Source organism: Lissotriton helveticus, chromosome 7, assembly GCF_964261635.1.
Source record: "Lissotriton helveticus chromosome 7, aLisHel1.1, whole genome shotgun sequence".
Classification (NCBI taxonomy): Eukaryota; Metazoa; Chordata; class Amphibia; order Caudata; family Salamandridae; genus Lissotriton; species Lissotriton helveticus.
In genome coordinates this window covers 1,187,402,019-1,187,430,018 of record NC_136068.1, presented here as the reverse complement: position 1 = coordinate 1,187,430,018, position 28,000 = coordinate 1,187,402,019, and the positions used below count along the sequence as shown (strand labels likewise).

Here is a 28,000-nt window from a genome sequence, read left to right as displayed (position 1 = left end):
GGTTTCTAGTTTAGGCACTGGCTTAACTCTCAAAAAGGATTCTGTCAGCGATCCACAGCTCTCGGTTCTGGATTCGACTGTCGCCACCCAATCCCAGTATGCCTTTTTTACCACTGCTTTAGGCGGTGGTTCTTGGCTTACCCATGTTTCTCCCAATCCGATATCTCCCACTAGTTGTTTCAAGTTGGATAGCCAAGCTACCTTTTTGCCAGTATCAAGTTCAATCAGAGCGATGGCATAGTGGCGCAACTTGGGGGACCTTCTAAGCCGTGTCCAAAACAACAAGGGACGCAATCTTGCCACCTCATTAATTGGATGACTCCCCAAATCATAGCGGAGCGGGACTAGTGGGGTCAATGGGGGAAGCGAGAGTAGTTCTCTAAAAAACTTGTTCTCTGACCTGACCAGGTCTGTAACTTTCTCAAAGCCCCACAGCTCTGCTCCATATAGCGATGAGGGGAGGGCTTTTCCCTCATAGAACTTAATAGCAGGGCCTACTGGGCGGCTATAAGAGAGGCGCTGATGTTTAGCGATGGCTCCTGCTACTCGCTTGGGATTAAGGAGCATCTTGGCCAGGTGAGAGGACCAATTCATCCTATTGTTGATTCTCACTCCCAAGTAGTCGAAGGCTTCTACGAGTTCCAGGGGGCAGTTGTTCAGGCTGAGATTATTTTAAAGTTTTTGGATGGTGCCAGGGCCATAAGTTTAGTTTTTGATGTGTTTATAGTTAAACCTCTGGCGTCACAGAACTGAGCGAAGCGGTTAAGCAATTTTTGTAGCCCCGTGGGGCTTTTTGAAAACAAGAGAGTATCGTCCGCAAAAAGTAGTGTGGGGATTTTTTTCTCCAGCCAGGGTTGGCGCATCGGCCCCGTCCTCCCTCAAATGGTCCACCATCCCATTAACAAAGAGAGAGAACAGGGTCAGGGCCATAACGCAACCCTGGCGGACCCCTCTGTTGACCGCTATCCTCTCAGTCAGTTGGCTCGGATTGCCCCATCTCACTCTCGCATAGTTCCCATCGTGGAGTCGTTTAATGAGTTCCAGGATTGGGGCGGGAGCACCGAGGTCAGACATGGTCTGCCATAGCTTGGCCCGAGGGACCAGGTCGAAGGCCGTTCTTAGGTCAATAAAAGCCAAACACAGGCTACCCTTCTTGATCGTAACAGATTTCCAGCAAAGAGCAAGAAATCTGAAGACCTGGTCCATTGTGCCAATCCCCTGTCTGAACCCTGCCTGCAATTGAGACAAAATGCCCTCCTCGTCGATCCATGACCTTAATCTGACCAATAAGACCCTGCCAACCATTTTCTGGATCACATCGATCAAACTGATCGGTCTGTAGTTGGCAGGGTCCTCCCGGTCCCCCTTCTTGTAAATGGTCACTACCAAAACCCCCTTCCATGAATCGGGCACTGGGTGGCCACACGCCACGAGATTGAGGATTCGGAGTATGAAGTAGGCCCAGAGATCTTGGTCATGTAGCAAGAGGTCACCGGGGATGCCATCGGGACCGGCGGCCTTGCCCGGGGCAATTGTTGCAATTGCCGATAGCACCTCAATTAGCCCAAACGTATCCCCTGGGGAGTTGGCCCTGGGTTGGTTGACCTCATCTCTTGCTCCATGGATATATCCCCAGCCTCACAGGAATATAGAGCATGAAAATGGTCAAACCATTGTCGCCCAGCAATGTGATTTGCCATCGGGTCGGCCCCATTTCTGGCCTCAGTGCTAATTAGGTCCCAAAATCTAGCGGAATCTCAACGCGGCAGCATATTTCAATTCTTGCCAGTGTTTTTCCGCCCATAAACGTTTGGCAACGGCGACCGTTCGGTAATACATTTTTCTTGCCATGATTATACTTGGTTGGTCTTTTGCTCTTAGGGCCTTTGTCAGTTCTTGTCTCCCTGCCCTACAAGCCCCAGAGTACCATGGAGTTGTGGCCTTTGGGCGAAACGACTTACAACCATCTTTCTCCTTAACCAGAAAGAGCTCACCTATCGTCCCCATGGCCTTGTTGTAAACTTTTGTAAGCTGGGACTCCAAGGGTGTCACTGGGAGGGAATTCATTATTTCGTCCAGTTCCAGGATACTAGATTAACAACACCCTTGATATTTCCCAAGGTGAGCTCCTGGGTTGCAACCTTGTTCCATCTCAGATGACGACAGGAGTCAGAAGGAATTACCTCCCTAGTCTGCTGTCTCAAAGGGCCACACGGTTCAATGGAAGTAGTATCCTGTGCACGCCTCAGCTGCATACATAGTGGGTTGTGGTCACTATTGCACCTAGGGACCACCTCCATGTCAATAAGGTTGGCCCATGACCCCACGTCAAGCATTGTATAATCAATGCGTGATGGAGACCTAGAGCTAATATAAGTAAAAGCTCCCGTTGGATCAGATCTAGTTCTGCCATTCGCTGCTCTCAGGTTGTGCTCAAGCGTTAAGGCGTTTATTTGGACCGCTCTCTGGGTCCATCTCTTAATCGGTGCCAGAGTAAGTTGCGGGATAGCCCACCTTGAATCCACGTCCCCTATACCTAGGATATCTTTATTGCACAAGGGCTCAAAGGTGCTGTTAAAGTCACCAGCAACAATAATCCCCGTGTTTGTATTTATAGTCGACAGTTCAGTATCAAGAACTGATATAATTGAGCTTGACTGGGCACCCGTAGACCCTCTTGCATAAATATTAAAGATTTCCAAGGGTTTGTTAACCTCATTCCCTTTCACTGAGATATGTAAAATGTCATGAGATGGAGTGTCATGCTGCAATACTTGCAGGTTCAACTCAATGCTCAACCAAATGGTGAGCCCCCCCTGATGGGCGCCCTCTACCTGATGTAATTGCGGGGATGTGGTATGTAGTGAAGCCTGGCTTGTGTAGAGGGACCAGGCTCCATGTTTCCTGGAATAGAATGATGTCATAGTTTCCTATGAAGTCATTCCAGTCCTGGTCAGCTAGATTTCTTTGTAGGCCTGCTATGTTCCAAGATATAAACTGGATTACCCCCAGTGTTTTCTCACTGGTGTTATCATTGCTAGTTAGCCCTCTTCCCATACTGGTATCCTTACCAACCAACAGCTCACTACTAATCACGGGGTTTGCAGCGACTCGGTCTTGGGAAGCCAGACACGAGTACAGATCAGAGCCCAAGGGAGTAGTACATGTGCTCTCTAGTCAGTCGTTTTGGCATAATCCTGAATCATCTGGTACACGGGCCTGTAACCACAGAGGAAACCAGCGAATCTGGATGGAGGAATGCTCAGGAGGTGATGTTCTATAGTCCAGGGTTAGTAAGTTCTCAGCTATAGTCGGGTCAAAAAAATTCCAACTCCACACAGTCCGTTGTCGAATCAGCCCTACATACCTTACTCTCATCATGTCCTCTCTGATGACAGACCTGCACCCTCTAGTGTGCCTCAGCCAGTGAATTGATTTATTGTGAATGGACTCCTTGGTTTCGTAGCCCCCTACCAAAGCCAGTTTGGGGACATGGGTCATGTACACAATTGGCCTGGCAATGGGGCGAGTTGGTAAAGATCCTCGTGCACCCAAGGTAGTTGGGAACCTATTGGCTTCTACAATGGAACAGGCCACTGATTGCTGGGGTCTTATAGATGGAGCTTGTACTTTGGGGGGCCCTGCTGGCGAGCTTCTACTCACCGAATCTACGTGGGAACCAGAGAAACCTGTTACATCTTTAACCATCCCACCACCCGTTGGCGTAGTAATCGCAGGGGTGGCAACCACTGATGAGAATGTTCTATGTCGGTCAGTGGTTGCCACCTTAGCGATGTTTGGATGGCCCCGTGGGAGAGGGACAGGGGGGTCGGAGTTTCTGGTCTTTATCCCTTGTGCCAGACCCTCCACCTTCACAGTTAGGGTTGCCACCAGCCTTTCCAGGATCTGAATCCTCTCCAAAAACTCTTGCTCGATGTTCCTAAACGCATCACCACAAGGTTTCCCCCCCTCCATTGTCTCCATCGCAATTGCCCCTCAATGTTGCTCCAGTTATTTTCACCACAGCTACATACTCTGGATCCAATGGAGCAAACCTATTGGAGCATGGAACAAATTGAAGCACGGCTTGATCCCGACCCGGCCCCCCACCGGGCCCCTGCTCCGATGGGCCCTGAGTGGCAGGATCGGGACCTGGACCTGCCACAGACAGAGCACAATGGATCTGCCCCTCAGGATTCCTACTCTTAAACATAGTGGGAATGCAAATTTTTTGTGGCTTGGATGCGGCACCAGGGGATTTGTTCACGGAAATGGCTAAGTTCGCGCTGCCATTGTTAACTAGGGCTAATTCACAATCTGCCACTATGTCCTCGATTCTAGTCAGGACACAGTTCATAGCAGCATGAGACGTTTGTTTTGCCTTTTTCCCCTTTTTGCTGGCAGGCACGCCCCCTCCCTCCATAACCTTCCATTTTCCCATCACTGGCAATGAAGAAAATGAAAGGGAACAACACTTAGGGAGCAGCGAGGAATTAGCCAACAGGACAATAAAAAGTTACAGGGGATGGGATACAATCCCTTTTGAACTGAAGCAATGACTTGATAGCAGTCACGAATGGTCAAGCAGGAAGGGAGACCATCCCCTCCTTGGGTCCTCAGATTTACACACACGAACAAAACAGTACCTTTGGTGTCCTATGGCAGCAATCGGCAAGTGCAAAGGAGGGTGGCCCAGCCCGGCCTTCTCCAGCCCCCCGACTGCCACAGACGGCCCGCCCTTTGCCCGGGCTTAGCTCGGCTGGTCCCGCGCGCGTCCCGCGATACGGGAGATGCAAGATGTTTTTAAGCGCCTCCGGGCGCGTTCTGGTCGTGGGCGTGGTGGTGGATGCTCCTGGGGAAAGTAGTTCTTGTTTCCCCTACTCGGCGGCCGCGCCTGGTCACAGGAGGCAGCGGCAGTGGGGAGAGAGGTCAACGGGAGCAGCAGGAAGGTAGGACACCCGGTATGGCTGGTGGAGGGACAGCAATGTCAGCGCTATGCAGAGCAACCCCTGATGATGATATAGGTGTCCCCCTCCCAATTATGCATTCTAAAATTTACTAATATGCAGATGATGTTCGCTTACTAATCTTCCCCGATCTCTCCCAGCCCTCCTTCAAATTATTAATGATTTTTCCTCCTTTCCCGGTTATAAAATAAACTGGGACGAAAGTCAAGCGCACAACTTCCCCACCTTACTCATGTATTCCAAATGTAAAAAACAGTGATATGTATTTACAAAAGTGAAAATTATATATGTGCCTGCAGTATAGGTTACAATGTACCTACAGCGGTTTATCTCAGAAAAATGCAAATTGCATGGTCTGTGAAAATGGAGGAGAGAAACATTAGTAAACCTCACTGAAAACACTTTTAACAGGTGTAATCACCTAGGAAGAAATGTTTGGGGGGGTTAAAATAATCATTGAAGATTTTACCCCGTAAAAAAGAATACAAATACCAGACATACACAACATATAAGAAAAAACATACGCTCTAAATGGCCGTGGTGTGATTATGGAGGAAAGTAAGGGGGTTGTGTACTGTGGCAAACGATCATACTTGTCTTAACCAGTAGGTACATGGTAACCTATACTGCAGGCACATATATAGATATAATTTTCACTTTTGTAAATACATATCACTGTTTTTTACATTTGGAATACGTGAGTAAGGTGGGGAAGTTGTGCACCCTGTCCTGAAGAAGCGGCCCAGCCTCTGAAACATGTTGACGCACACAAGAGGTTCTGTCCATAATTAAGGCAATATACCTCGCACCTCATTTCTTTTATTAGTTCGAGCCCGGGGACTGAATTAAACTTTTTTTGAAATCCCACGAGCCAGGTACTTTTTAAATCTCACCCATCCCACCACTCACTCACTGCACTGTATAAATACCCTCACATGCACCATACATAGTCCATCACCATAAGTGCTCCAGCGTAGTCGTAGCACGCCGCATCCCGTAGAGGGGTGCGAAGACCCCAATGATGAAGCATGACACCAAGGGTCCTTTTGGTGTGTGAGGGGTATTTTAAAGAACACTAAGTGCTCCACACCACTGTGTGAACACTTCTCCCTTAGAGTGGATTCTTGTTGTTTATGTTTTTCTGAACATGCCAGATGCAGGTCCTCTTCCATGTGGAAGAATAAGCTGCTCTAATTGAAGGATGCCTTGCTTCTTTTAAAATGTTTACGCAATTTTCCATAAGAATCCAATATCCATATTGGAAACATTGAGGAGATAAGCTTTCAAATTCAGTGATTTAAGGTTGGGAAATGCAGGATCTGACCTCTGAACTTGGTCAGGAGACGTGATCTGCATGGAGTCTCTTGTGTGATTGTTTCATAGTTGTAGATGGTTGTGACCCTGCTTTGGCCACTCTTGCAAATAAAGCTACTTCTTAAGCTCCATTCGCAAATTATATTGTGCATTCCTGATTCTCATGAATCACACTGTTGAGCTGATCCGCTCCAGTATTCTGGACACCAGGTCACCAATGGTCTCATGTGCAAGGGAGCAAGAAAGAAGCAGGATGCTACTGTGCAAGTGATAAAATCTGATTGCAAACAGGTATTTCCCGTGCAGAAGTTTCCAACACTTGTTCCAAGACAGATAGAACACAGTCTTTCCTCTGAGGGGCACTCTTGCTAATTGAGTGTTTGAGACCACTCCCAGGTAAGGGATGGCTTGTACTGGAAATGCAATAGATTTTGTGTGATTTGCTCCGAGTCCCACTTGTTGAAGAACAGAGTGTCATATTGTAGTGAAGCTGGAGATACTGATTTTAAGATTTTAAGTGCTAATCGTCCAGTAGGTCTAGACAAACATTCCCATCTTTGAGATGCGCCACCACCACTGCAATACAATTTGAAATAGTCAATAGTGCTGACTGGAGTCTAAAAGAAAGGGCTTCATATTGGATACTGCACACTAGGAAACTTAGGAATTTGCAATATTTCTTTATGGTGGGAATGCAAAAATATGCATCTTGAAGATCTATGTCAAATGTTGGGGTTATATCTGGTGACGTGCCAACATATGAAACGTCTCTTTATGCACTTGTTTATTCTTCTGAGGTCTAGGATGGGATGATACTCATGCCTTTTCCGTTCTTTGGATTCAGGAAGTAACAGGAGTAAACTCCCTTTCAATGTTGGGCTTCAGAGACCAGTTCCAGAGTTTTATGTTCAAAAGGGTTCTGTTATCCAACTGGAGTAACTTCCAATGGTATTGATATGCCCTCTTCAGGGGAATGGATGGAGGATAATACTGGAATCTCAGAGAATAGCTATTTTACACAGTATTTCAGCAACCCTCTGTGTGACTTTGTGCCACTTGTCCATATGCTTTCTAAAGCACACCCCTACCAGAGTAGAAAGCGTGGGAGGGAGGGAGAAGTCACTGTTTGGAAGGTCTTTCAATCAGCAGCAAGTATCTGGAGGCTGTCCCTTGCTTTTGTGGACTTGTAGGGTGTCCGCATCGTAAGTAGTTTTGATGTTGCAGCAGGAGGTGGGATTGCTAGGGCAACTGATGGTCTTTAACCCTCTTTTGCTAGTAATGTTATTAATAAGGTGTGCACTGATATTTGCTGTACTCCTTAAATATTTGAAGGCCCACAGTATGAAGTGTCTCTGACTCTGCCAACATAAGCTGTGTTTCTTTATTGCTTGGACGCCAAAAAGATTGGTACCAGATAATGGCAGATTTGAAATCCTTTGTTGAATCTCAGATTTCAATCTGGTAAGTCAGAGCAACAAATGGCAAGCCCATGACAGAGGTCAAGAATTTCCCACATGGACCTATCGTACCGGCCAAGTAGGGCAGTGGCACTTGTCTCTTCATGGCAGATAACTTGGTAAATTGGTGAATGAGCAGATGCAGGGAGTGCACCCTATCTAGGTACCTCAGATCTTCGGGACTCTGCCTCTTCACACCTGCATTGATCTTCCTGTAGATCCTGTGGTCTTATCTTCTCCCTGCCCTTCAAAGTTCTCCAGGACATTATCTAGCAGAATTCACAGGAGTCTGGACTAGGAGAAGAAGGAAGGCACACAATACAGATTGTGTGATGGTCTGCTTGAGCATTTTGTCTCCTACAGATGGAGACATTCAGAAAATTGGGTGTTTCTCATAAATCTATGTTTTAACTTTTTTTGTGAACACTTTTCTCACCACAGAAGTAGATAGTGCCTTCAATAAACGGTCTCCATTCTGACTTCTCCAGGACTCTCAGAGGTGGAAGAGTGTTCCTTAACTCAGTTTTTCCCCTTTTAAGGCAGGACTTTTATCCGTAAGTCTCTTTTCGCGACCCTTCTGAATTGGTTTTAGAGGATTCCCTTCCTCTAGGACGCTCTCTTTTTATGAGACCAGGATGTTCCCTCACCTTTATCTTCTGATGATGGGGTTTCCTTTAACTTTTTCTGAGCCTAAAGCAGGATCCTGTTCTCTCTCTGGCTTTAAGAGTCTTTGTACAGAGAGTGAGGCAATAGTTACAATCCTTGGGAAATCAGAGGTATGGTAGCCCTTGAGGGGAAGAGTGCCTTGGGAGCTGCTTCCTGATTGGCTGAAGTTTGGTTCTTATCAAAATGGTGTGACTTTGTTAGCAAAGCTGCTGGATCTGCTTTGCAATGCTTTCCTCTATTCTGCTCATTATAATTACAATGAGACTCCCACCTAGACTATGGGGAAGATTCAAGCTTGTAAATCATTGAAAGATTCAATACTGGAGAACTAAGCATCCATGGTAGGAAAGACAAAACTGAAATTGTGCCAGGTGGATGGTCTTTAGAGGGTTAACATTCTTGCGACTTCACAACATGGGGGCCCACAATGATAGTAAGGAATGACCATACTCAACTTTCATCTCATGGCAGTGAAGGGCAGGCGGACTATATAGAAGTCAACACATTGAGGGAAATGCAGAGAGTAATATTCCTTTTCCATTGCTTATAATAAGAGCCAAAGCGTCTGACTTCAAAGTACCATTCTAACCTAATGACTACCAGACGTATTTAAAAAAAAAAACAAGCATTTACAATGCAATGGTTTTGCCTTTGTTAAAGTTAGAGCTATTGGCATTGCTCTCGACATTTTTATTTATGTTTTTTTAACATAAATAAATGGCATTGTCATTTACAATGCCACTAGCTTTATCTCTCGCAAATGACACACACACACAGAGCCCCCCCCCCACACACACACACAGAGCCCCCCACACACACAGCCACACAGAGCCCCCACACACACAGCCACACAAAGCCCCCCCCCACACACAGCCACACAAAGCTTCCTACACACACAGCCACACAAAGCTTCCCACACACACAGCCACACAGAGCCCTCCACACACACCCACACAGCACAAGCAGGCAACAGGGGCACACGGAGGCACAAGCAGGCAACAGGGGCACACGGCGGCACAAGCAGGCAACAGGGGCACACGGAGGCACAAGCAGGCAACGGGGGCACACGGAGGCACAAGCAGGCAACGGGGGCACACGGAGGCACAAGCAGGCAACAGGGGCACACGGAGGCACAAGCAGGCAACAGGGGCACACGGAGGCACAAGCAGGCAACAGGGGCACGAAAACGGAGGCACAAGCAGGCAACAGGGGCACACAGAGGCACAAGCAGGCAACAGGGGCACACAGAGGCACAAGCAGGCAACAGGGGCACACAGAGGCACAAGCAGGCAACAGGGGCACACAGAGGCACAAGCAGGCAACAGGGGCACACAGAGGCACAAGCACGCAACAGGGGCACACAGAGGCACAAGCAGGCAACAGGGGCACACAGAGGCACAAGCAGGCAACAGGGGCACAAGCAGGCAACGGGGCACACGGAGGCACAAGCAGGCAACAGGGGCACACGGAGGCACAAGCAGGCAACAGGGGCACACGGAGGCACAAGCAGGCAACAGGGGCACGAAAACGGAGGCACAAGCAGGCAACAGGGGCACACGGAGGCACAAGCAGGCAACAGGGGCACACAGAGGCACAAGCAGGCAACAGGGGCACACAGAGGCACAAGCAGGCAACAGGGGCACACAGAGGCACAAGCAGGCAACAGGGGCACACGGAGGCACAAGCAGGCAACAGGGGCACACGGAGGTACAAGCCGGCAACAGGGGCACACGGAGGCACAAGCAGGCAACAGGGGCACACAGAGGCACAAGCAGGCAACAGGGGCACACAGAGGCACAAGCACGCAACAGGGGCACGAAAACGGAGGCACAAGCAGGCAACAGGGGCACGAAAACGGAGGCACAAGCAGGCTAGACACCGTGCACCCACAGGAGACTAGGTCATCCTCGGCGCCCTCTTTTCTCGGGTCAATGTACATCCATGCAGAGGTCAGCTGATGGCGTGGGGCGTCCTCTAGAGAGCAGCCGTGACATCTCCCCCTTTAGGCACCGGTCGGGTGAGAATGCCCCCATCGGGAAGAGAGGAGGCGGCGGCATCTTTAACCCCGTCGATTCGGAAGACACCCCACAGGAACGCTTCGGGCTTCACAACTTTCTTGTTAAAGAGGAGCGCACTCGACTTCCTGCATGTTCCGCGATGCTTCGGCGACCACCATGAACCTTCGGCGGGCAGGGAGGGGCACAGTGGGAGAGAAGGTGGCAGAACTGGTGGAGGGAGAAGTTGAGGGTTAGGTGGGCGAAGGTCCCGTGCAGGGTGTTGTCTCGAGGGATCTCTGGGTAGGGCTGAGATGGGGTTGGCATCTGAAGTGTGATTGGCGGGAGGAGGCAGATCGCATGATTAGGGCCGGTCTCGGCAGAATCGGTGTTGTGAGGGGTCCTCACAAGAGTGCACCGAGCGGGTACAAGAGAAAGGTTAGTGAGGAAAGGCACGAAGAGCGGGAGGGGGGTCGGGAACGGCCACACATGAGGTAAACGGAGGAGGGGGGGCGGAAAGGCACGAAGAGCGGGAGGGGGGTCGGGAACGGCCACACACGAGGTAAACGGATGAGGGGGGGGCGGAAAGGCACGAAGAGCGGGAGGGGGGTCGGGAACGGCCACACACTGACAGCGGGAGGGTGAGGGGCGGGAACAGACACACACACACGGACAAAGCAACAAACTAAAAAACAAAGCACTCACCTGGACATCTTCCGGCAGATCTCTTGCTTCCTGCTCTCCACTCCTCCTCCCGATGACGTGGTGGAGGCTCGGCCGGCTGGGCCAATCCCAGCGCGGCCCTGGCTGGAGGCGGACGGCTGCTTCCTTCGGCTGGCCGGCCTGAGGAGAGGGAGGGAGACGGGCTGCCACGGAGCGGGAGGGAGGGGCTATCGAGCGACTTTTGTGCAATGTCCCGAGCAGGAAGGCAGAGGCAGGTGTCGGCAATGCCGGACCAGATTCGGGGGCGTTCCCGGCTTTTGGCTGACGTCGCGTGACGTCGGCAAAAGCCAAAGAATCTCGGGAACGCCCCCGAATCTGGTCCGAGATTGACGGACGGAGCCCTTTCCCAATGGCTAGCCTCCATTTATGGAGCTAGCCAATCGGAGGAGGGGGCGTATCCCGACCCACACACACAACTCAAGAGGTTTTTTGGCGCATGCGCAAAGCGCATGGCCAGGCAAAACCTAAAAAAACATCAGTTCACTGTTTTCTGGAAATCTCACAGACACTTATCAAGTTTGCAATGATTACAGATTCAGATTTTGTATTAAATGATCTGTCACCGGTTCATGGTACTAGGATTATAAATACCATGGTCTGTCCAGTAAAAGAAAATAAGAACTGAAGAACGCAGCAAGAAAGTATAATAACAAGAAAGAACACACAATAAAGAACACATTTAATTTGTTCTCTTAAGCATTAATCATTTACATTTTCAAACTGCGAAAACAATTTTCAAACACAACACAGTGTTATTTGTAAGCAGACCCTACCTAGGTACTCTTGGATCGTGCCAGGTGCTTACACCGGTCTGGGTATGTAAAAAATAGACTTGTCCCTGCTGCGTTGTCCGTTGTTCTATTTCAATAAAAGACAGAAATAAACCTCAATAAGCAATTAAGTCAACAAGATTTCAAATTTCAACAACCTATATCCTTTATTAACTTATAGAAGTCCAAAAAGAACAATGTTAAACACATACCTGGTTAAATTACACAGGAAATACTGTTGTTGCAAAATTGGTGGAATTCTCAAACAAAGGCCCGTTTAATAGGAAATATCACTTACAACTGACAGAAATATCTAACAGAAAGTGAGATATGGCACAATCCTAGTCACCAAGGCATTGAAATATAACTATGTAACCTTTCAACTAAGATTGGTATAGTGGAATGATCATCTAACACTGTGATGAAGTAGAGTTATTTTCATGTTATCATCTTAATTTCTAAAATCAATGCTTGGTCTGGCAAAGATTGTGTTGTGAAACTAACGACTAGCAGTCCAATTAATTTAAGGGGCAAGGCATATGAAGTGTCAAGGCACACTATGTACTACTAAGCAGAATAATGCAACAACGAGATTACTGTAGGAACTAGCAAATATGCAGATTTTACAATAATAAAGCCTTATGGCCCACTGCTGAGGGTTATAGCGCTTGTTAAAGGATCCAAGCCTGAGTTATAGTACCGAGCCCCAGGGTTGGACTATCATGGGGGAAAGGGCCTTTAACAACCGATAGAGCTTGAGTCAGAAGGGCTATAAAGCTATTGGAACATACCACCCACTGAAGGTAAAATGTTCGAATTTAAAAAGAAACAGGAAGACAAACATTGGGATGGTGGAGAGGAAGGCATAAACCAGCCATAATAAACCCTGAGCCACCCCATTGTCTTCAGTGGCTCTTCCAGTATTCCAACGCTCTAAAACGCTTTAGATCATAGGGTATTTTTTCTACAAACGTGTGTAATGGTTTATCAACTTTTTATAAAATATTACATTTGTACTTTTCCAATATCATGCAGAAGTAAATGATCAGGAAAGCAGCCATTAACTAATAAAAGGAAGTGAAAGGCATGAGGAAGGCTGCGAAAAACCACTGAACTTTTAAGCCCTAGAAGTTGTCCACATTACACAAGTGGGGTGGGAACACCTACTGAGCGAAGGATGCTAGAAAACATGCCAAAGCTGAAGGTGGGAAATGCCACAAGCACATACAAAGTTCTCCCACGTGTCTCAGGGTAGCTCTCATATGGTGTGAGTGTTCAGTAGCCCTGAATTCTCCAAGTGTCACCAATGTGGAGATGGTGGCTCTGTTGCACGAGTGTGGCTATCGATGCATCAGGTGCAGTGGCACAGAGGATCATGTGACTGAGTGCACATTGAGCTTCTACTTTTACAACCTAACGGGTAGGCTGAGGTGCTCCTTTTCGTTGCTTATGTTAGGGCCCATTGCAGGGTAACTATTCCAGTAACTAGTACTGATTGAATTAGGACTTGGAGAAATCTGTGATTTCAGCAAATGAGAGAATATCTGTATATCAACCACCTGATCTCACGTCCTCTTGGTATTTGGAGGACGACTCCCCACTACTGATATTTTCCATGCCCATGGAAGTGCCTTCCCAGGGTATTCCTGGGGTTGGAGTGTCTGCCTCTTTGGAGTATTTTCCATGTACCTGTGTTCGGTGCTCTTGTGTAACTTGCACACACCACTTTGCCCTTGTAACACACGGTTTGCTACCTCGCACATGTTTTTATCTTTGATACTTGCTCAAGTGCCACCTTGCCTACATAACGCTTGTTCGTGTGCCTGAGTGTCTAGCACCTTTTGCAGTATTACACCTCAAATGATACTTTGTTCGCTCTTGTAACTGCACACTTGTCACTTTTTTCTTCCTGTGCACTTTTTACTACCTCATGTATTTTTGGCTGCTCATAATTCTCACTACCTCATGTATTCTGTGTGCTCACAATTGTTACTATTACCTTTACTACCTCATGTATTTTTGGTTGCTCACAATTTTTACTACCTCATGTATTCAGTTTGCTCACAATTGTCATTATTACCTTTACTACCTCATGTATTTTTGGTTGCTCACAATTTTTAATACCTCATGTATATTGTTTGATCACAAATGTCACTTTTACTTTATGTAACGTAACGTACGATTTTGTAATGTTTCATGTATTTTTGGTTGCTCACAATTTTTAATACCTCATGTATATTGTTTGATCACAAATGTCACTTTTACTTTATGTAACGTAACGTACGATTTTGTAATGTTTCTCATTATGTTCCATTTCTGTTCCTTTTGTGAAGCGCTCTGACACCTTCGGGTAAAGTCCGCGCTATATAAAAATGCATAAATAAATCAATAAATAAATCGTCTAGTAATATTTCAGCAAATGGGACAGAAACTTAGGCTTAATAGCAGCCGGGGCCCGTGCAGGTAAGAGTGGTGGGGCGGTAGGGCCAGGTTGGGGTGGGCGGTGGGATTTCGACAGACCTACCACTAGGGGAAAATTAATTATTTATTTAATGTTCCCTTGTGGTTGTCTGTCGAAATCAAGCCCCCCCCCCCGCCCGGACCTACCGACTCACCGCTCTTACCTGCAAGGGCAGCGGCTGCTTATTAGCTTGATGATTTTGCAGCTCAGAATAAAGCATATCAGGAATGGTACTTGGCAGGGCCACAGCTGAGTGGGAGGACACCAATATAGCATTAATCTGGCAACTGAAGGAGAATCTTTGTCAAAGATGAATCCAATACATTTTATAATGATTGAAGAGAATGCATCCAAGGAAAAATGTTGCTGCCAACCACCAAATATCTCCACTATGTTACAGGTTAGTTGTAGAGATCGCTTTCCCATCTAGTAGCCACAACCTGGTTGCTAACACTGGGAAACTGAACTGTAGGTCATGCTGTAATAACAATCAACTAAATGCAAATTTAAGTGAGACTTGAAAGCCTGATTAGAACACCCAGCCAAGAATAAAACATACTCTCAGAGCTTGGAAGATACTGATCATACCTATCTCAGTCATGCCGGTTGAATTGGTGCAACTGGGATACAAGAGGGTATTTAAGAACCAGAAGGTTACCACTTTTTTCAAAACATGCTGAAGCCTGGAGGGCACTAAAGGCATCTGAACCCGGGGGTGAATAGTTAAGAAGTGATGTGGACTGCTATAAAAAAAAACTGGAAAATAGAAGCTTGCTTTTGGTATTTGAGCATGAAAACAAAAATACTACTTTCTCACAAGCCATTGCGTCATGCATCTTTGAGAGGTTCCAAAAACAATTGTCCGACCACTAGACTGCATAGGACAGGGGTCTCCAACCTTTTCTGTAAGAAGAGCTATGAATGGTTAATGAAAAGTCTCCTGAGCTAATAATATTTGAGATGTAATAGCTATCACAGACAACATTACATTAGGGGCCACTATATGCAAAAAGTACCAACAGTAATCACTTGAGTGCATCAGGACCGGTTGCTAGCAGTAACAAAAATACTTGTCAATATGGAATGCCTCGACATGGATAATACATAATAGCCACAGGTATAATGCCTGTGCCACCACGTTAATAATCTTAGTAAAAAATCTTCCCAACACTGTTAGATTTTTCACACTCAAACATCAGCTTTAAATATATTTTAAAAATTGAACCATTTTTCCCCACACATCAGCTTACAAGTTCTGAAAATGCACACATTTTCATTTCAAATACATGCTTTTCAATTTTGGTAAACATATATGAATTCAACCAAGCTCAAGTTTCTAATTTAGTTAACTGGGCTGCACACTGGAGATCTACTTACAGGTAGCTGGCAAGCTACCAGTAGCTCATGAGCTACTCATTTAAGAACCCTGGCATAGAACAAATATTGTCTGCAATGACAAGCTGGTGAGAGACTATAACCATCAAGTACAAGTACACAAGCTCAAAATAATTTTGACCCAAGAATTGAAAGGATATCTCCATAAAAGGCTGTAAGCTCCGAGACATAATGTGAAGCACTACATACAATGGTTGAGCAGCTTCCATTGTTAGAATCACCACTTCCATCTAGCAGTTTTGTTTTTTCTATTTAGTGACATTTGGTTAGAATGATTATATCCTAGTTGACATTAAAATGTGGCAATTAGTTCTGGACATGATAGTGAAGCCACGACCAGAAAGCGACCATGAACCACTCATAGCGGAATTGAAGGATTATAGCTTTGTAGGGCCGATTGTACGTCAGCCTAATCCTGTACAAGAGGCCGTGGTACTAACAAATGATATGAGGAGGGTGCGCTGGCCAAAGGTTTCTGTAGACGTGGAAGCACGTGTAAAGATCAGAATCCTGGTATCAAACTCCTTAATGGAAATTGATAAGTGTGAAAACCAGGAAATGACGATCTCGAAAATCACAGACATTCACGCTAGCTTGTTTCTATCCCTAAAAACTCTGTTTGTTAAATTTGTTGTTAACAAGGGTAGGGGGAAGGTTAAGAAACCCGCAAACTGGTTCAACGAAGCTTGTCGAGAGTCCCATTCGTCTTTGTTTAAGGCCTTAAAATTAAAGAACCCAGCCCTAATTAAAACTAATAGGAAGGCGTATAACGTAGTTAAACGTCGGGCTAAAGCTGCATGGGACGACGAGCGCTGGAGCTTATTAGCCGAGGCCTGTGGCTCCAGGAACCTACAACAGTTCTGGCACCTCCTTAGGTGGGGTCAGTCTCAGGACGACCGCCCAAGTCCCGCATCCATTGAACAACAGAAATGGGTGTCTTACTTTGAGGAACAATTTAGCTGTCATGGCATTACGCAAGATTCCATTAGTTGGCCAATAAATACTGATACACTTGTGTTCTCGGCCAAAGAAGTGGAATCAGTCTTGAATGCCATCCCCAGGGGCAAAGCGCCCGGTCCGGACTGTATCCCAGCGGACCTATTCCAACAAGATCAAGATTTATGGGTACCGTACCTAGTGCACTTGGTAAATGCGCTGGTTATGGGCGCCAGGGTTCCTGACTCTTGGGCAGGCGCCAAAATACTTCCTATCTTTAAGAAGGGTGATCGGTCGGTTCCTTCAAACTACCGGCCGATCAGTCTAATAGACGCAGTCCAGAAGATCATAACCCGTCTTGTCCTGTCAAGGGTCCAGGCTTGGATAGAGGAATATAACATTCTTACTCCTCTCCAAGCTGGGTTCAGACCCCATGTGAGTACCCTGGATCAGGCGTTTCGTTTCATGCTCCTGTATTGGAAGTTGGTCACCCTGGGCAAAGGCAACCTATATGCGGCCTTCGTGGACCTTCGGTCTGCGTTCGACCTTGTCCCGAGGGCCGGGCTTTGGAATTGCCTATTAGATATGGGCATGCCTCCCATCTTGGTGCATCTTATAGCGAACCTTCACGCACAGACATTTGCATTTGTGCGATGGGGTAAACCGGGTGAGGTGACAGAGAATTTTCCAGTGGCCAAAGGTGTCGGGCAAGGTTGTGTTTTGGCACCCACCTTGTTTTCTCTATATATTAATAGAGTTACCAAGTACTATGACAACTTTCCCACGGATGCCCCAAGTTTGGCGGGCATGAGAATCCCCCTGCTCATGTTCGCTGATGATACTCTCCTGATCTCACGAACCAGACAGGGTCTGCAGAACGCACTGTCAAGGTTCGAGAGTTTCTGCAGCGATCATGAGCTGGAGGTGAACGTCTCCAAAACCAAATTTATGGTTTTAAGGGAGCGTAAACAAATAAATGCCAGGGTTTCCATGGGGGATACCCCCCTGGAACAAACAAAGCATTTCACCTACCTAGGTGTCACTTTCAGCGACACCTTGAGTTGGACCCACCAGATTGAGCTCATGACCATGAAACATCAACAGCTGGGCGGAGCTCTGATTAAAGAACATAAAGGGTCATTTACGAGGCCAATGTCTCCGCTTATTAAGATCTATGGTGGTAAGGTTCTTTCAGCAATCCTGTATGGTGCGGAACTATGGGGCGGTAGTAATTTGGATCCACTAAAACATGCCCAAAACAAGTTTCTAAGATTGTCCACAGGTCTGCCACAGTAGACTCCGATAACCCCCCTTCTTTACGACCTAGGGTGTCACTCGGTGGTGGACCAAGCAAGACTCCGTCCTCTAACATTCTGGCGCCGTCTGTGGACAACGCCAGAACTCCATCATTATGCAGAAGCATGCTTGGAGGTTAAGAACAGCTCTGGTGCCTCAAATATTGGATGGTTTAGAGACCTTAAGACTAATTTATTAGCTTTGGGTTATGGCGATCTGTGGTCCTCGCCTGAGTCAGCCAATTTCCCCTCCAAAAAGGATCTTAAAAAATGTTATTGGGATAGGGTGACCCACAATATGTATTTGGAAACGAACTCGAGCAGTCTCACTGGACTGTTCATTGTACATAAGGACACACCCAAGTTAGAGGGGTACTGGGACACTATAACTAAACCCTTGGACCGCAAACTATTTTTTCAATTTAGATGCGGTTCACTTCCCATAGGGGAGTTCACTATAAAATGGGGATCAGAAGGGTCGGGTTTTTGTCCTAATTGCCAAGGTATTGGGGAAAGCCTGAACCATTTTTTGTATGTGTGCCCTTTATACTCTGCCCCCAGAGCCAGATGGCTAATACCAGTATGTAGGCAGTTAGGAACCAGATTGGCTGTGGAAGCAACTAGATTGCTAAAAACCAACCTGGATCCCCTTATTGTTGTGGGGGTTGCTAAATTCCTCGGGTGGGCCTGGGTGCTTAGAAGCAGGTTCATCAAAAATAACCAAATGGTGACTGCCTAGTTTCCAGTAACCAGTTGATGTATGGTTGTACACGAGTCCCTATGTAAAGTTTTGTATATTTGTACAAGAAGCTGATTAGCTTGTCAATGACTTAATACTTGTTTTAACTGTTTTATATGTACATTGTATTTTATGTCTTTTATGATGAACTAATCGAATAAAGACTTCTTGAACTTGAACTTGACATTTGGTTAGAAGCTATAAAAGCTATCAGAGTTCTATTTGTGAGATGGTATGGTCAGTTAAACCTCTTGTACGCACAAGCAGTGTTCTAATACTATCATTAGATAGATATTATGGAATGTTGATCACCAGAGGCCAGTATCAAGCAGAAAAGGAACAAAAGAAATCATAATTGAAAAAAATGCTTATGTTTTCTTTGCTCTGTCTTGAGGCCAAGGAATTTGACTTTTAAAAAGGCACGGTTACTGCTACATTTCTGTAGCGTAGGGTGGTTCACGCATTATAACCAAACTGTGGTTATCTGTCTACTATCATTGAACCTGCCAATGCTGTGGATGTTTCTGGCATCGACATGGTATCACTGTTGTTCAAACCTACAATAATGTAAGGCCTTAATATCCTAGGTTCACATTGCAGTGTGGATCTTTCGGTGTTGTGAATTATGAAGCTTTGTGCTTCATAGACTTTCTGAACATCCCAGCATTTCAAGAAATCCTCTTGAGCCATGCATTTGTGTTGCCATAGCTGCCTAGTTTAATGACCAACACACGTGGAGGGCTTTTTCAGAACTAGCTACTTCAAAAGCATAGAATCTTGCGGTATTGCCTCACTGAGTGGTAGCTTCTGGTGGAGTGGCCCTCTGGCAGTGAGAATGTTTCACTGTCTCTTTACACTGTGATTTCTGTATCCCAGTGCAATGTAAGTAACCAAGACTCTAGATGTGTGGCCTTCCGAATGCACTGCCTCCTGGTGGCATGCCCCTTCAGCAGGACAACGGTCTTGAGTGTGGTTATTCAGTGATGTAATACTCTGTTGAGTGGCCCTTAGCACATGGCTCTCAAGAAGACGTGCCAATGCACATTTAGCCCTCATAGCCTGGCCACCCAGATGTTTATCATATCATTCAGTCTTATGCCTCACTTTTTGGAATGGCTTCCATCTCTAAGACAAGTCTCAGGTGCTCCCTGGCCGAACAGTCATTCAACCTCTTTGCTTTGATGTCATCAGTAACTCTTTGGGAGTCATGTCATGGGTTTGTGACCTGGACCATTTTCCAAGAAATACTGGACAAGAAATACTTACCAAGCAACGCCAATCAAAGTCTAACTTTTTAATAGAACCATCCAAATGGCAATGCCTTATTGAGGTTTCAATGTCAAGGGTACTGTCTCAACATTATGGAGACACTCTAATCTATGTAAATTGCCTCACCTGACATGGAGAAGCTCTTTATGGAGTGTGGGGTAAATGTGAAAAGTTTCCTTCAACTGCAAGGAATCAGTCTAGATAAAAGGCCTCATGAAATGGCAGGAAACCCTTCCAAGCATTCATCGGAGGTATCTGGGCACGGGGGTAAGGGTAAGAGGTGGGAATAGCTCTTTGGTAATCACTTCACTGGAATGACAATAGAACACCATGCGTATGTTCCATGCTTATAATGAGAAAATCAAGTTATTTTTCACAGGAAACACGCCTAATGCAAAGTATCAGCTGGATCCTACAAAGTCCCCACTAAGTACCATTTTGGACACATCCAAGATAGAAAACCACTTTTTCAAATGTGAAATGAGGGAGAATAAACAGATTACCACCTGTAACAACGGATTTGCAAGTTCTTCTAAATTCCCATGCTGTGCATTACTATGCTCTCAAGTAGTTGGGTCTGTAGTGTATATAAGCTTGCAGTTATTTTTTTTACTTTGGGTCTCAAATAGAGTGAAATCAATAGGACTCATGTGACGGACCATAAGCTCAAAATATGTGTACTCCAAGATTAAAAATGTGTTTATATTTTCTAAACATTTGTAATTTTTTTTCCTATGCCCCTTTTGCCTTCAGGAGAGTTTCCTGTGAATAAAGAAGAATTTGAAGCAAAACCAGTGTTACAGGTAAGTAACTAGTTTCTTTTACACTGTGAAATCTCTTCTAGGTTCACATGCATTGCTTGGTGTACGTAGCGATATTCCCTTCAAGTGGTGGTGAGTTATTTAAAAAGAGTAGTGGCAAATACAAAACTGTCTGTCCCACTTTAGCTTCTTGTGTGGATTTAAAGCCCATGCAATAATCTTTTGTAAATATATGGGTGAATGTCCATGCTGCTGCTAGACAAAACATTTTATGGAATCACTTGATTAAATCTAAGGCAGCTCCCTTTTTCTAGTAGAATGTTTGTTATGTTTAACCTCAAAGTCTTATTTACCATAGAATACGTAATTTGAATAATCTATACTATCCACCTATCCTTTGTATATGGCTATTCAAATTATCTTTGGCGCGCGTGAGATGAAAAAACCCTGTTCTGTCTTTTGTATTTGTTTCTTGAATATAGTACAATAATTGCATTCCGAACATCGGTAATGCTCTGTGCAGGTTTATGTAGAAAATAGCATAACAACGATTAAAATAAAAACGAGTGACTACTTTAGGTAAGAATTGTGGATGTGTTCTCAGACCCACCTTATCTTTGTGTGTGACAGCAGGGTTCTTTGCCAAATAATGCTTACATTTCACTAACTCTCCTTAATCATATAATGGCTAATGAAATCTGTTTTATGAGTAGTGAGTCACAACGTTATTTCATACATTGTTTAAAAAGGTGGTTTTGTTAATCCAATGAGGACCACATTTAGAATCCCCTGCGTTGCAAGGATTGTATGTGAAGGGTAAAGTCTCTTTGCTCCCTCTAGAAATCTTTTCACAACTGGTATTATAAAAATACGTAACTGACTCCACTTTGTGCATGCTGCAATAGCTGAAAGATGTTAATGAAACCACAATCCACAAACATTTTGAATATCTGACCAGCAAGGTCTTTCCAGATGTACTCTTTTGATAGTTATTACAATACCAATTTTCAGATCTACACCACTTTGTTTGACAACATTTCCTTGTATATGGGGTTCTACTCTTTAATCATGTTCAAGCAATGTGGAAATGTTAGTCCTATCTTGGATAACTTTAATTTGTTTACCGCTGTTGATATTAATGGGATTGGTGGAAATGCGTAAGCAGATGTCTTGAAACAACTTATCACAAATGAATTGCTCTAACCGAATACATTTATTTATGGTTTGCCCGAGGATTTGAAAATTGAGTTTATATTTTGCCTTAGTTACCATTTGTGGGATACTCCTGTTTGAAAATCAGCATCAGTTTTTTCTCGCCTCATAGATCTGCAAAACAAAGTTACTGCCAAAAGCCAAATGCCTTGTTTCAGTTTTAAGATAGGGTAAAACACTGCCTCCACACTCTTTTTAGTGCCTGCGCCCCGCGTTGCACTGCGCAGCAGTGCCCGCGCAGGCGAGACCCCTTTTGTCCGGGGTCTGAAAATAGACCCTTGTATCGCACGCGCTTTTGCGTGTGCTTTTCCTTTTGGGTTCCGCTAATGGGCTCTATTTGTGTGCTTTTTTTTTTTTACCAGAGCACGCAATAGGCCAAAGGCGGGGCATTGCTCCGCCCATGGCCTATTGGTGTCTATTACACACACCAAAGCCCATAGGTTTTCAATTATCGTGCCCAGACACGGGTGCGATAATTGAAAACATATGGCTCGCAGTGGCTCGCGCACCACTCGCAGGCGTGTTTTTTTTTTTAATAATAGCGATCACGTTCAGTGCCGGTTGTGTTTTTTGCCCTCGTTATTAGATCTTGCATTCAAGCCTCTGCGTTTACATTTCAGCGAAGACTTGAAGGGTTCCTTGAATAACTCTGTCTCATTGGGCCATTAGAAGCTGCTGACATTAAAAGGAGAACGTGTAAGGTCAGTGCACAGTGCACTAGCACTGAAACGTAAATGGTACTTGTGCATCATGCCTGCTTCGATTCTGCCATTCCACCAGCATCACATATCAAAAACTGCAGATAAAAACAAACATGCGTGCAGGCTAAACTGCATTCCCCGAGCAGGACCCCCGCATTCCTCTCTGGTTCAGCTACTCCCATCTCGTCTGAAATTCCCGAATACTTTAGTTTGATACATCATCCTGAGAGTTCGCTTTCCAGCGCCATTCGCGGCATTAGTCAAACTTTAAAAAGTGGTGAGCTTTCTGGGCAGGGCATGAGTCCGTATGAAAACAGTGAGGTGACCAATCATACGCAGTACGTGATGACATAGCAGGAATTGACGGCACAAGAAGTGATGTCATGCCCTTTTAACCATCCTCGCGTAAAAGGTCACCTGCGTCCACCTCGCCTTGTGTCCTGGCTCTGGGAAATCAGCAGTGCCAACTCTCACTGAACGACATCTTCCACTCTCGGTGAAGACAGTTGTGGGTCTTTTACCCCCTGATTCACAAGCACTCAGGACCCTTCGGCGCAGCGTGACACATGCTAACCCTCTGCCTGTGCACCCCAGCGGTCTGCCCCCTGCCGTGCCTGTCAAGATAAACACTGCAGTCTACAACTTTCACCTCACTGATACGAGGTCATCACTGTGGTGGAGAGTCCAGGAGTAGTGTAAGCATGAGCCCTGCCTCAGCATCCATAGACAGCTCCTGGCACGAGAGCATCCCTTACACCTGAACTACCTGGGTGGGACAGGACTGGGCCCCGCCATGTGGAACCGTGGCAACACACACCGCGCAGCACAAATTGGCACAATAACTATACATTCCAGCATTTCACAGCAGATATCAATCAATCAAAGTACTTGTAAAGCGCACTACATACCCGTGAGGGTCTCAAGGTGCTGAAGGGGGTGGGGAGGGGGAGGGAGGAGTGCCGCTACTGCTCGAAGAGCCAGGTCTTGAGGAGTCTTCTGAAGGTGAGCAGGTCCTGGGTCTGCCGTAGGTGGGTAGGGAGGGTGTTCCAGGTCTTGGCGGCGAGGAAGGAGAAGGATCTGCCGCTGGAGGTCGTTCTTTGGATGTGGGGGGTGGCGGCGAGGCTGGTGGAGCAGAGCTGGCGGGTGGGGGTGTGGAAGCTGAGTCTGCTGTTAAGGTAGGCTGGTCCGGTGTTGTGGAGTGCTTTGTGTGCATGGGTGAGGAGCTTGAAGGTGAGCCTCTTGTCGACAGGGAGCCAGTGTAGGTCTCTCAGGTGGGGGGTGCTGTGGCTGAGGCGAGGGACGTTTAGGATGAGTCAGGCGGAGGCGTTTTGGATGCGTTGCAGTCGTCACAGGTGTTTGGCCGGGATTCCTGCATAGAGTGCATTGCCGTAGTCCAGTCTGCTGCTGACAAAGGCACAGTTTTTCTCGTTTTGGTAGGGATCCACTTGTAGATCCTGCGCAGCCTGCGAAGGGTGTTGTAGCAGGAGGAAGAGACGGCGTTGACCTGCTTCAACATGGAGAGGGAGGAGTGGAGGATGAATCCTAGGTTGCGTGCGTGGTCAGTGGGTGTCGGTGCTGTTTTCAGCGTAGTTGACTACCAGGAATCGTCCCAGGCTTAGGGGGTCGGTCTGAGCATGAGGACCTCAGTCTTGACTTCAGCTTGAGTAGGCTGCTTCTCATCCATTCGGCGACGGCCTTCATTCCCTCATGGAGGTTGGTTTTGGCGGTGTGTGGGGCCTTCGGGAGGGAGAGGATGAGCTGCGTGTTGTCGGCGTAGGAGATAATGTTGAGGTTGTGCTGGCGGGCCACTTGTGCGAGGGCGGCCATGTAGACATTGAACAGCGTCAGGGTGAGCCCTGGGGTACGCCGCAGATGTCGTTGTTGGCTTTGGATCGGAAGGGTGGGAGGCGGATGCTCTGGGTTCTGCCGGGGAGGAAGGACGTGGACCAGTCAAGGGCATTTTCTTGGATTCCGGCTACTTGGAGACTAGTCTTTAGTGTGCGGTGGTAGACCGTGTCGAAGGCGGCTGACAGGTCCAGGAGTATGAGGGCTGATGTTTCGCCGTTGTCTAGTTGGCTTCTCATGTCTGTGGCAGCGAAGAGGGCTGTCTCGGTGCTGTGGTTTCGTCTGAATCCGGACTGGGATGGGTCTAGGATGTTGTTGTTCTCGAGGTGGCGGGCCAATTGCATGTTGACGATTTTCTCGATGACCTTCGCAGGGAAAGGAGCAGGGAGATGGGCCGGAAGTTCTTGAGGTCCGCCTTGGGCTTCTTGAGGAGGGCGCTGATCTCGGCGTGCTTCCAGCTTTCCGGGAATGTAGCTGTCTCGAAGGAAATGTTGATGACCTTCCGTAGTTGGGGTGCGATGGCTGCGTCTGCTTTGTTGAATACGTAGTGTGGGCAGGGGTCTGACGTGATCCTGAGTGGATGGAGTTCATGATCTTGTGTGTCTCGTCGTCGTTGGACCAGGAGGTCAGGTGGTTGATGTGGGTGGTGTTCGCAGGGGAGGTGGAGTCTGGCGTAGTCGGGTTGATCGTGGTGTTAAAGCTGTCGTGGATGTCGGTGATCTTGCGGTGGAAGAAGGTGGCCAGTGAGTCGCACAGTTTTTGTGAGGGTGGGATGTCGGTGTTGGAGCTGGGGTTGGAGAGTTCTTTCACGATGCTGAAGAGTTCTTTGCTGTCGTGGGCGTTGTTGTCCAGGTGGGTTTTGAAAGAGGATCTTTTGGCTAGTCTGATGAGGTGGTGATGTCTGCGGGTGGCGTCCTTGTGGGCTGTGTGGCTGGCCGGTGTACGTTCGTGGAGCCATTTCTTCTCCAGTGTCCGGCATGCACGTTTGGAGGTATGGACAGTGTGTCTACAAGAGCATGCACAGTGTTCTGGCATAAGTACAAGGATGCATCTATGCAGGTACTTAGCACACACACTTCTATGAACTGAAAACGAGAGTACCTGCCTGTCTTAGCAAGGGTGCAATACTTTTAATGGAGTGCACTTCTCAGTAGCACAAAGGTACTTTGGGATATTGAGTAGCTACAATTTACATTTTCCTTTTAAGCGCTGAACGCAAGACAACCACTTCTTTCCTTTAGTGGCTGATCACCGAGCTGGTTCTCACCAGGTGTGTCCTCGTGAGAGGGCTGTGTTGGGTCCTCTGTTCAGGCGAAAGTTACGAGTAGAAAATGTGCACGTGTCATCTCTCTGACGCAACAATTAATGGACGTACGAAGCAGTATTGCACTCTCACACTTTCTAGTAAAGCAGCAATAACCCAGCTTTTGTGCTACTACCAGTGAAGAGAGACATAACCTCTTAAAACCAATTGCACTAAAAAGAGGACTTTGCATTGCGACAGCACGCAGAGCCACTGCTTAAACACATAAGACGCCTCAGAGCTTCGCTCTCCCGTTGGACAGATGCAGGAAGCATGTGGAACGCTGGAGGGCCCTCCCCCTATCCTTGCTTGGTAGAGCCGCTCTTTTAAAAATGATGGCCTTGCCCCGGTTTTTGTATGCCCTGCAGAATTAGATGGACCCTGTTCCGCCCTTCTATTTTAGGGAAATAGAGGCTCTCCAGAGGCAGCTCCTATGGGACGGCAAACCCCGAATCGCATTCGTCAAGTTGACTCTCCCATGCTATGATGGAGGGATCGGTCTTCCGGACCTTAAGAGGTATTATTGCGCCTCCCAATTGGCCGCTTTGAATCACATTGTTTACGGAACCACCTGGAGACCCAGGATATGCCATGGATCGAGGTCAGGCAACGGATGGTATGATTGATAGGGCTCTATACGCCAAGGCCAATAGGTGTCTGGGGTGGGAGGGTAGGGTTACATTGGCCACTCCACTGTTGAATTCGCATTGTTGAATTCGGAGAAATTGGGTAGTCTGTGGAAAACCAAGGGCTTTGATAAGTGGGACACGATTGGCATCACTCATGTGAAAGATGTTTGGGGGAAGGGCGCGGTGCATACGTTTGATTCGCTGCAAAACATATATAGTTTGCACAAGAATGAATACTTCAGATATTTGCAGGTCCGACACGCCCTCGCCATGCATGCCCCTAAGGACTTGACTCTCCCTGAGGATCGAGTGCTTGATGGACATATTCCAGCAAAGACTATCTCTCTGATATATAGGAAGCTGATCAATAATATGGAGGACCCATTGGGGAAAATTAGAGATCAGTGGAATGTGGATGGGATGGAATTGGACGATGAAGATTGGGTGGCTGCGGTATCCTCTCCTAAGGTTGTGGCGATCCAGATGAGGCTCCGACTAGTGCAGCTGAAGATATTGCATAGGTCCTATATCACCGGGCCTCGACTACTACGAATGGGTCAAGGTGGGAGTGGTGAGTGTAAGAGAGAGTGTGGAGAATTCTGTGGCATTGTGTGGTGATACAGCCGTGCTGGGAAGAGGTTCACGAAGAACTAAGATGTTCTGGGGACGGAGTTGCTACCTGAAGCTCGAAGGTGTTTGTTGAATGTGTGGGAGCCCACGGATCTGAATGTATATCAGAAGCAGTGGGTCACCCTAGCTTACATGGTGGCCAAGCGGAACATTGCCCAGCTTTGGGGTGCGAGTCAGCCGCAAAGAGTAACTAAATGTGAGGAAGACCTCGACTGGTGCATGTTTAGGGAGAGGTCTGTGTTTGTAGCTAGGGGATGCCCGAAGAAGTGGGGGAAGGTGTGGGGAGCATGGAATGCCCATCGAGGTGAGATTTGTGAACCACCGCTGCCAAATCCGGTTCTGGGGGCACAGGAATCCCCTTGATTCCAGCAATGTGTATTGTTGCTTGAGATTCTGTACCCTGCCATGATGAACCCTGAGTTGTAGATTTTGTGTCAGACCACCCGATTTGTTATTTGTTAATAATATTGTTTTGTTTATGAATAAAAAGATTACATTTTTTTTTTTTAAAAGACGCCTCAGAGCTATCTGGTGATGCAAAATTTTTACACCTCATTTTTACCAAATTGAGCACGAGATTGTTGAATATTTGTAATTACTTTACATCATTCATTATACATGTTTTGTATCTACTTTAATCTCTAGGAAATAGGAAAGGCAATGTTTTGTATCTACTTTAATTAATGGAACAATAAAATTACCTACGGCCAGATTTAAAGTTTAGCACATAAATTAAACTATCACAAACGTGCTGGATATCCCGTCCGCCGTATTACAAGTGCATTATTTTCAATTGTGATACGGCAGACGGGATATCTGTCCTCCAAACTTTAAATCAGGCCCTTAATTACTTAAAAAGAATACACAAATGTCGTAAGTAACATAAGAAATTCTTCCAGGAGTCACATAATAGCTGACTCGTGTACACAAGGC

The 28,000-nt window shown here is 46.6% G+C and overlaps 1 protein-coding gene across 2 annotated transcripts in view; it reads right to left on the bottom strand.

The window, feature by feature from the left end:
- SMURF2 (SMAD specific E3 ubiquitin protein ligase 2) overlaps positions 1-28,000 on the bottom strand; it is a 1,185,768-nt gene that overhangs the window by 394,489 nt on the left and 763,279 nt on the right. For both annotated transcript variants that reach the window (XM_078654335.1, XM_078654336.1), the window contains one exon: positions 11,895-11,979. In XM_078654335.1, coding sequence (XP_078510461.1) covers positions 11,895-11,979 — 85 coding nt within the window. The remainder of the gene's footprint in view (positions 1-11,894; positions 11,980-28,000) is intronic.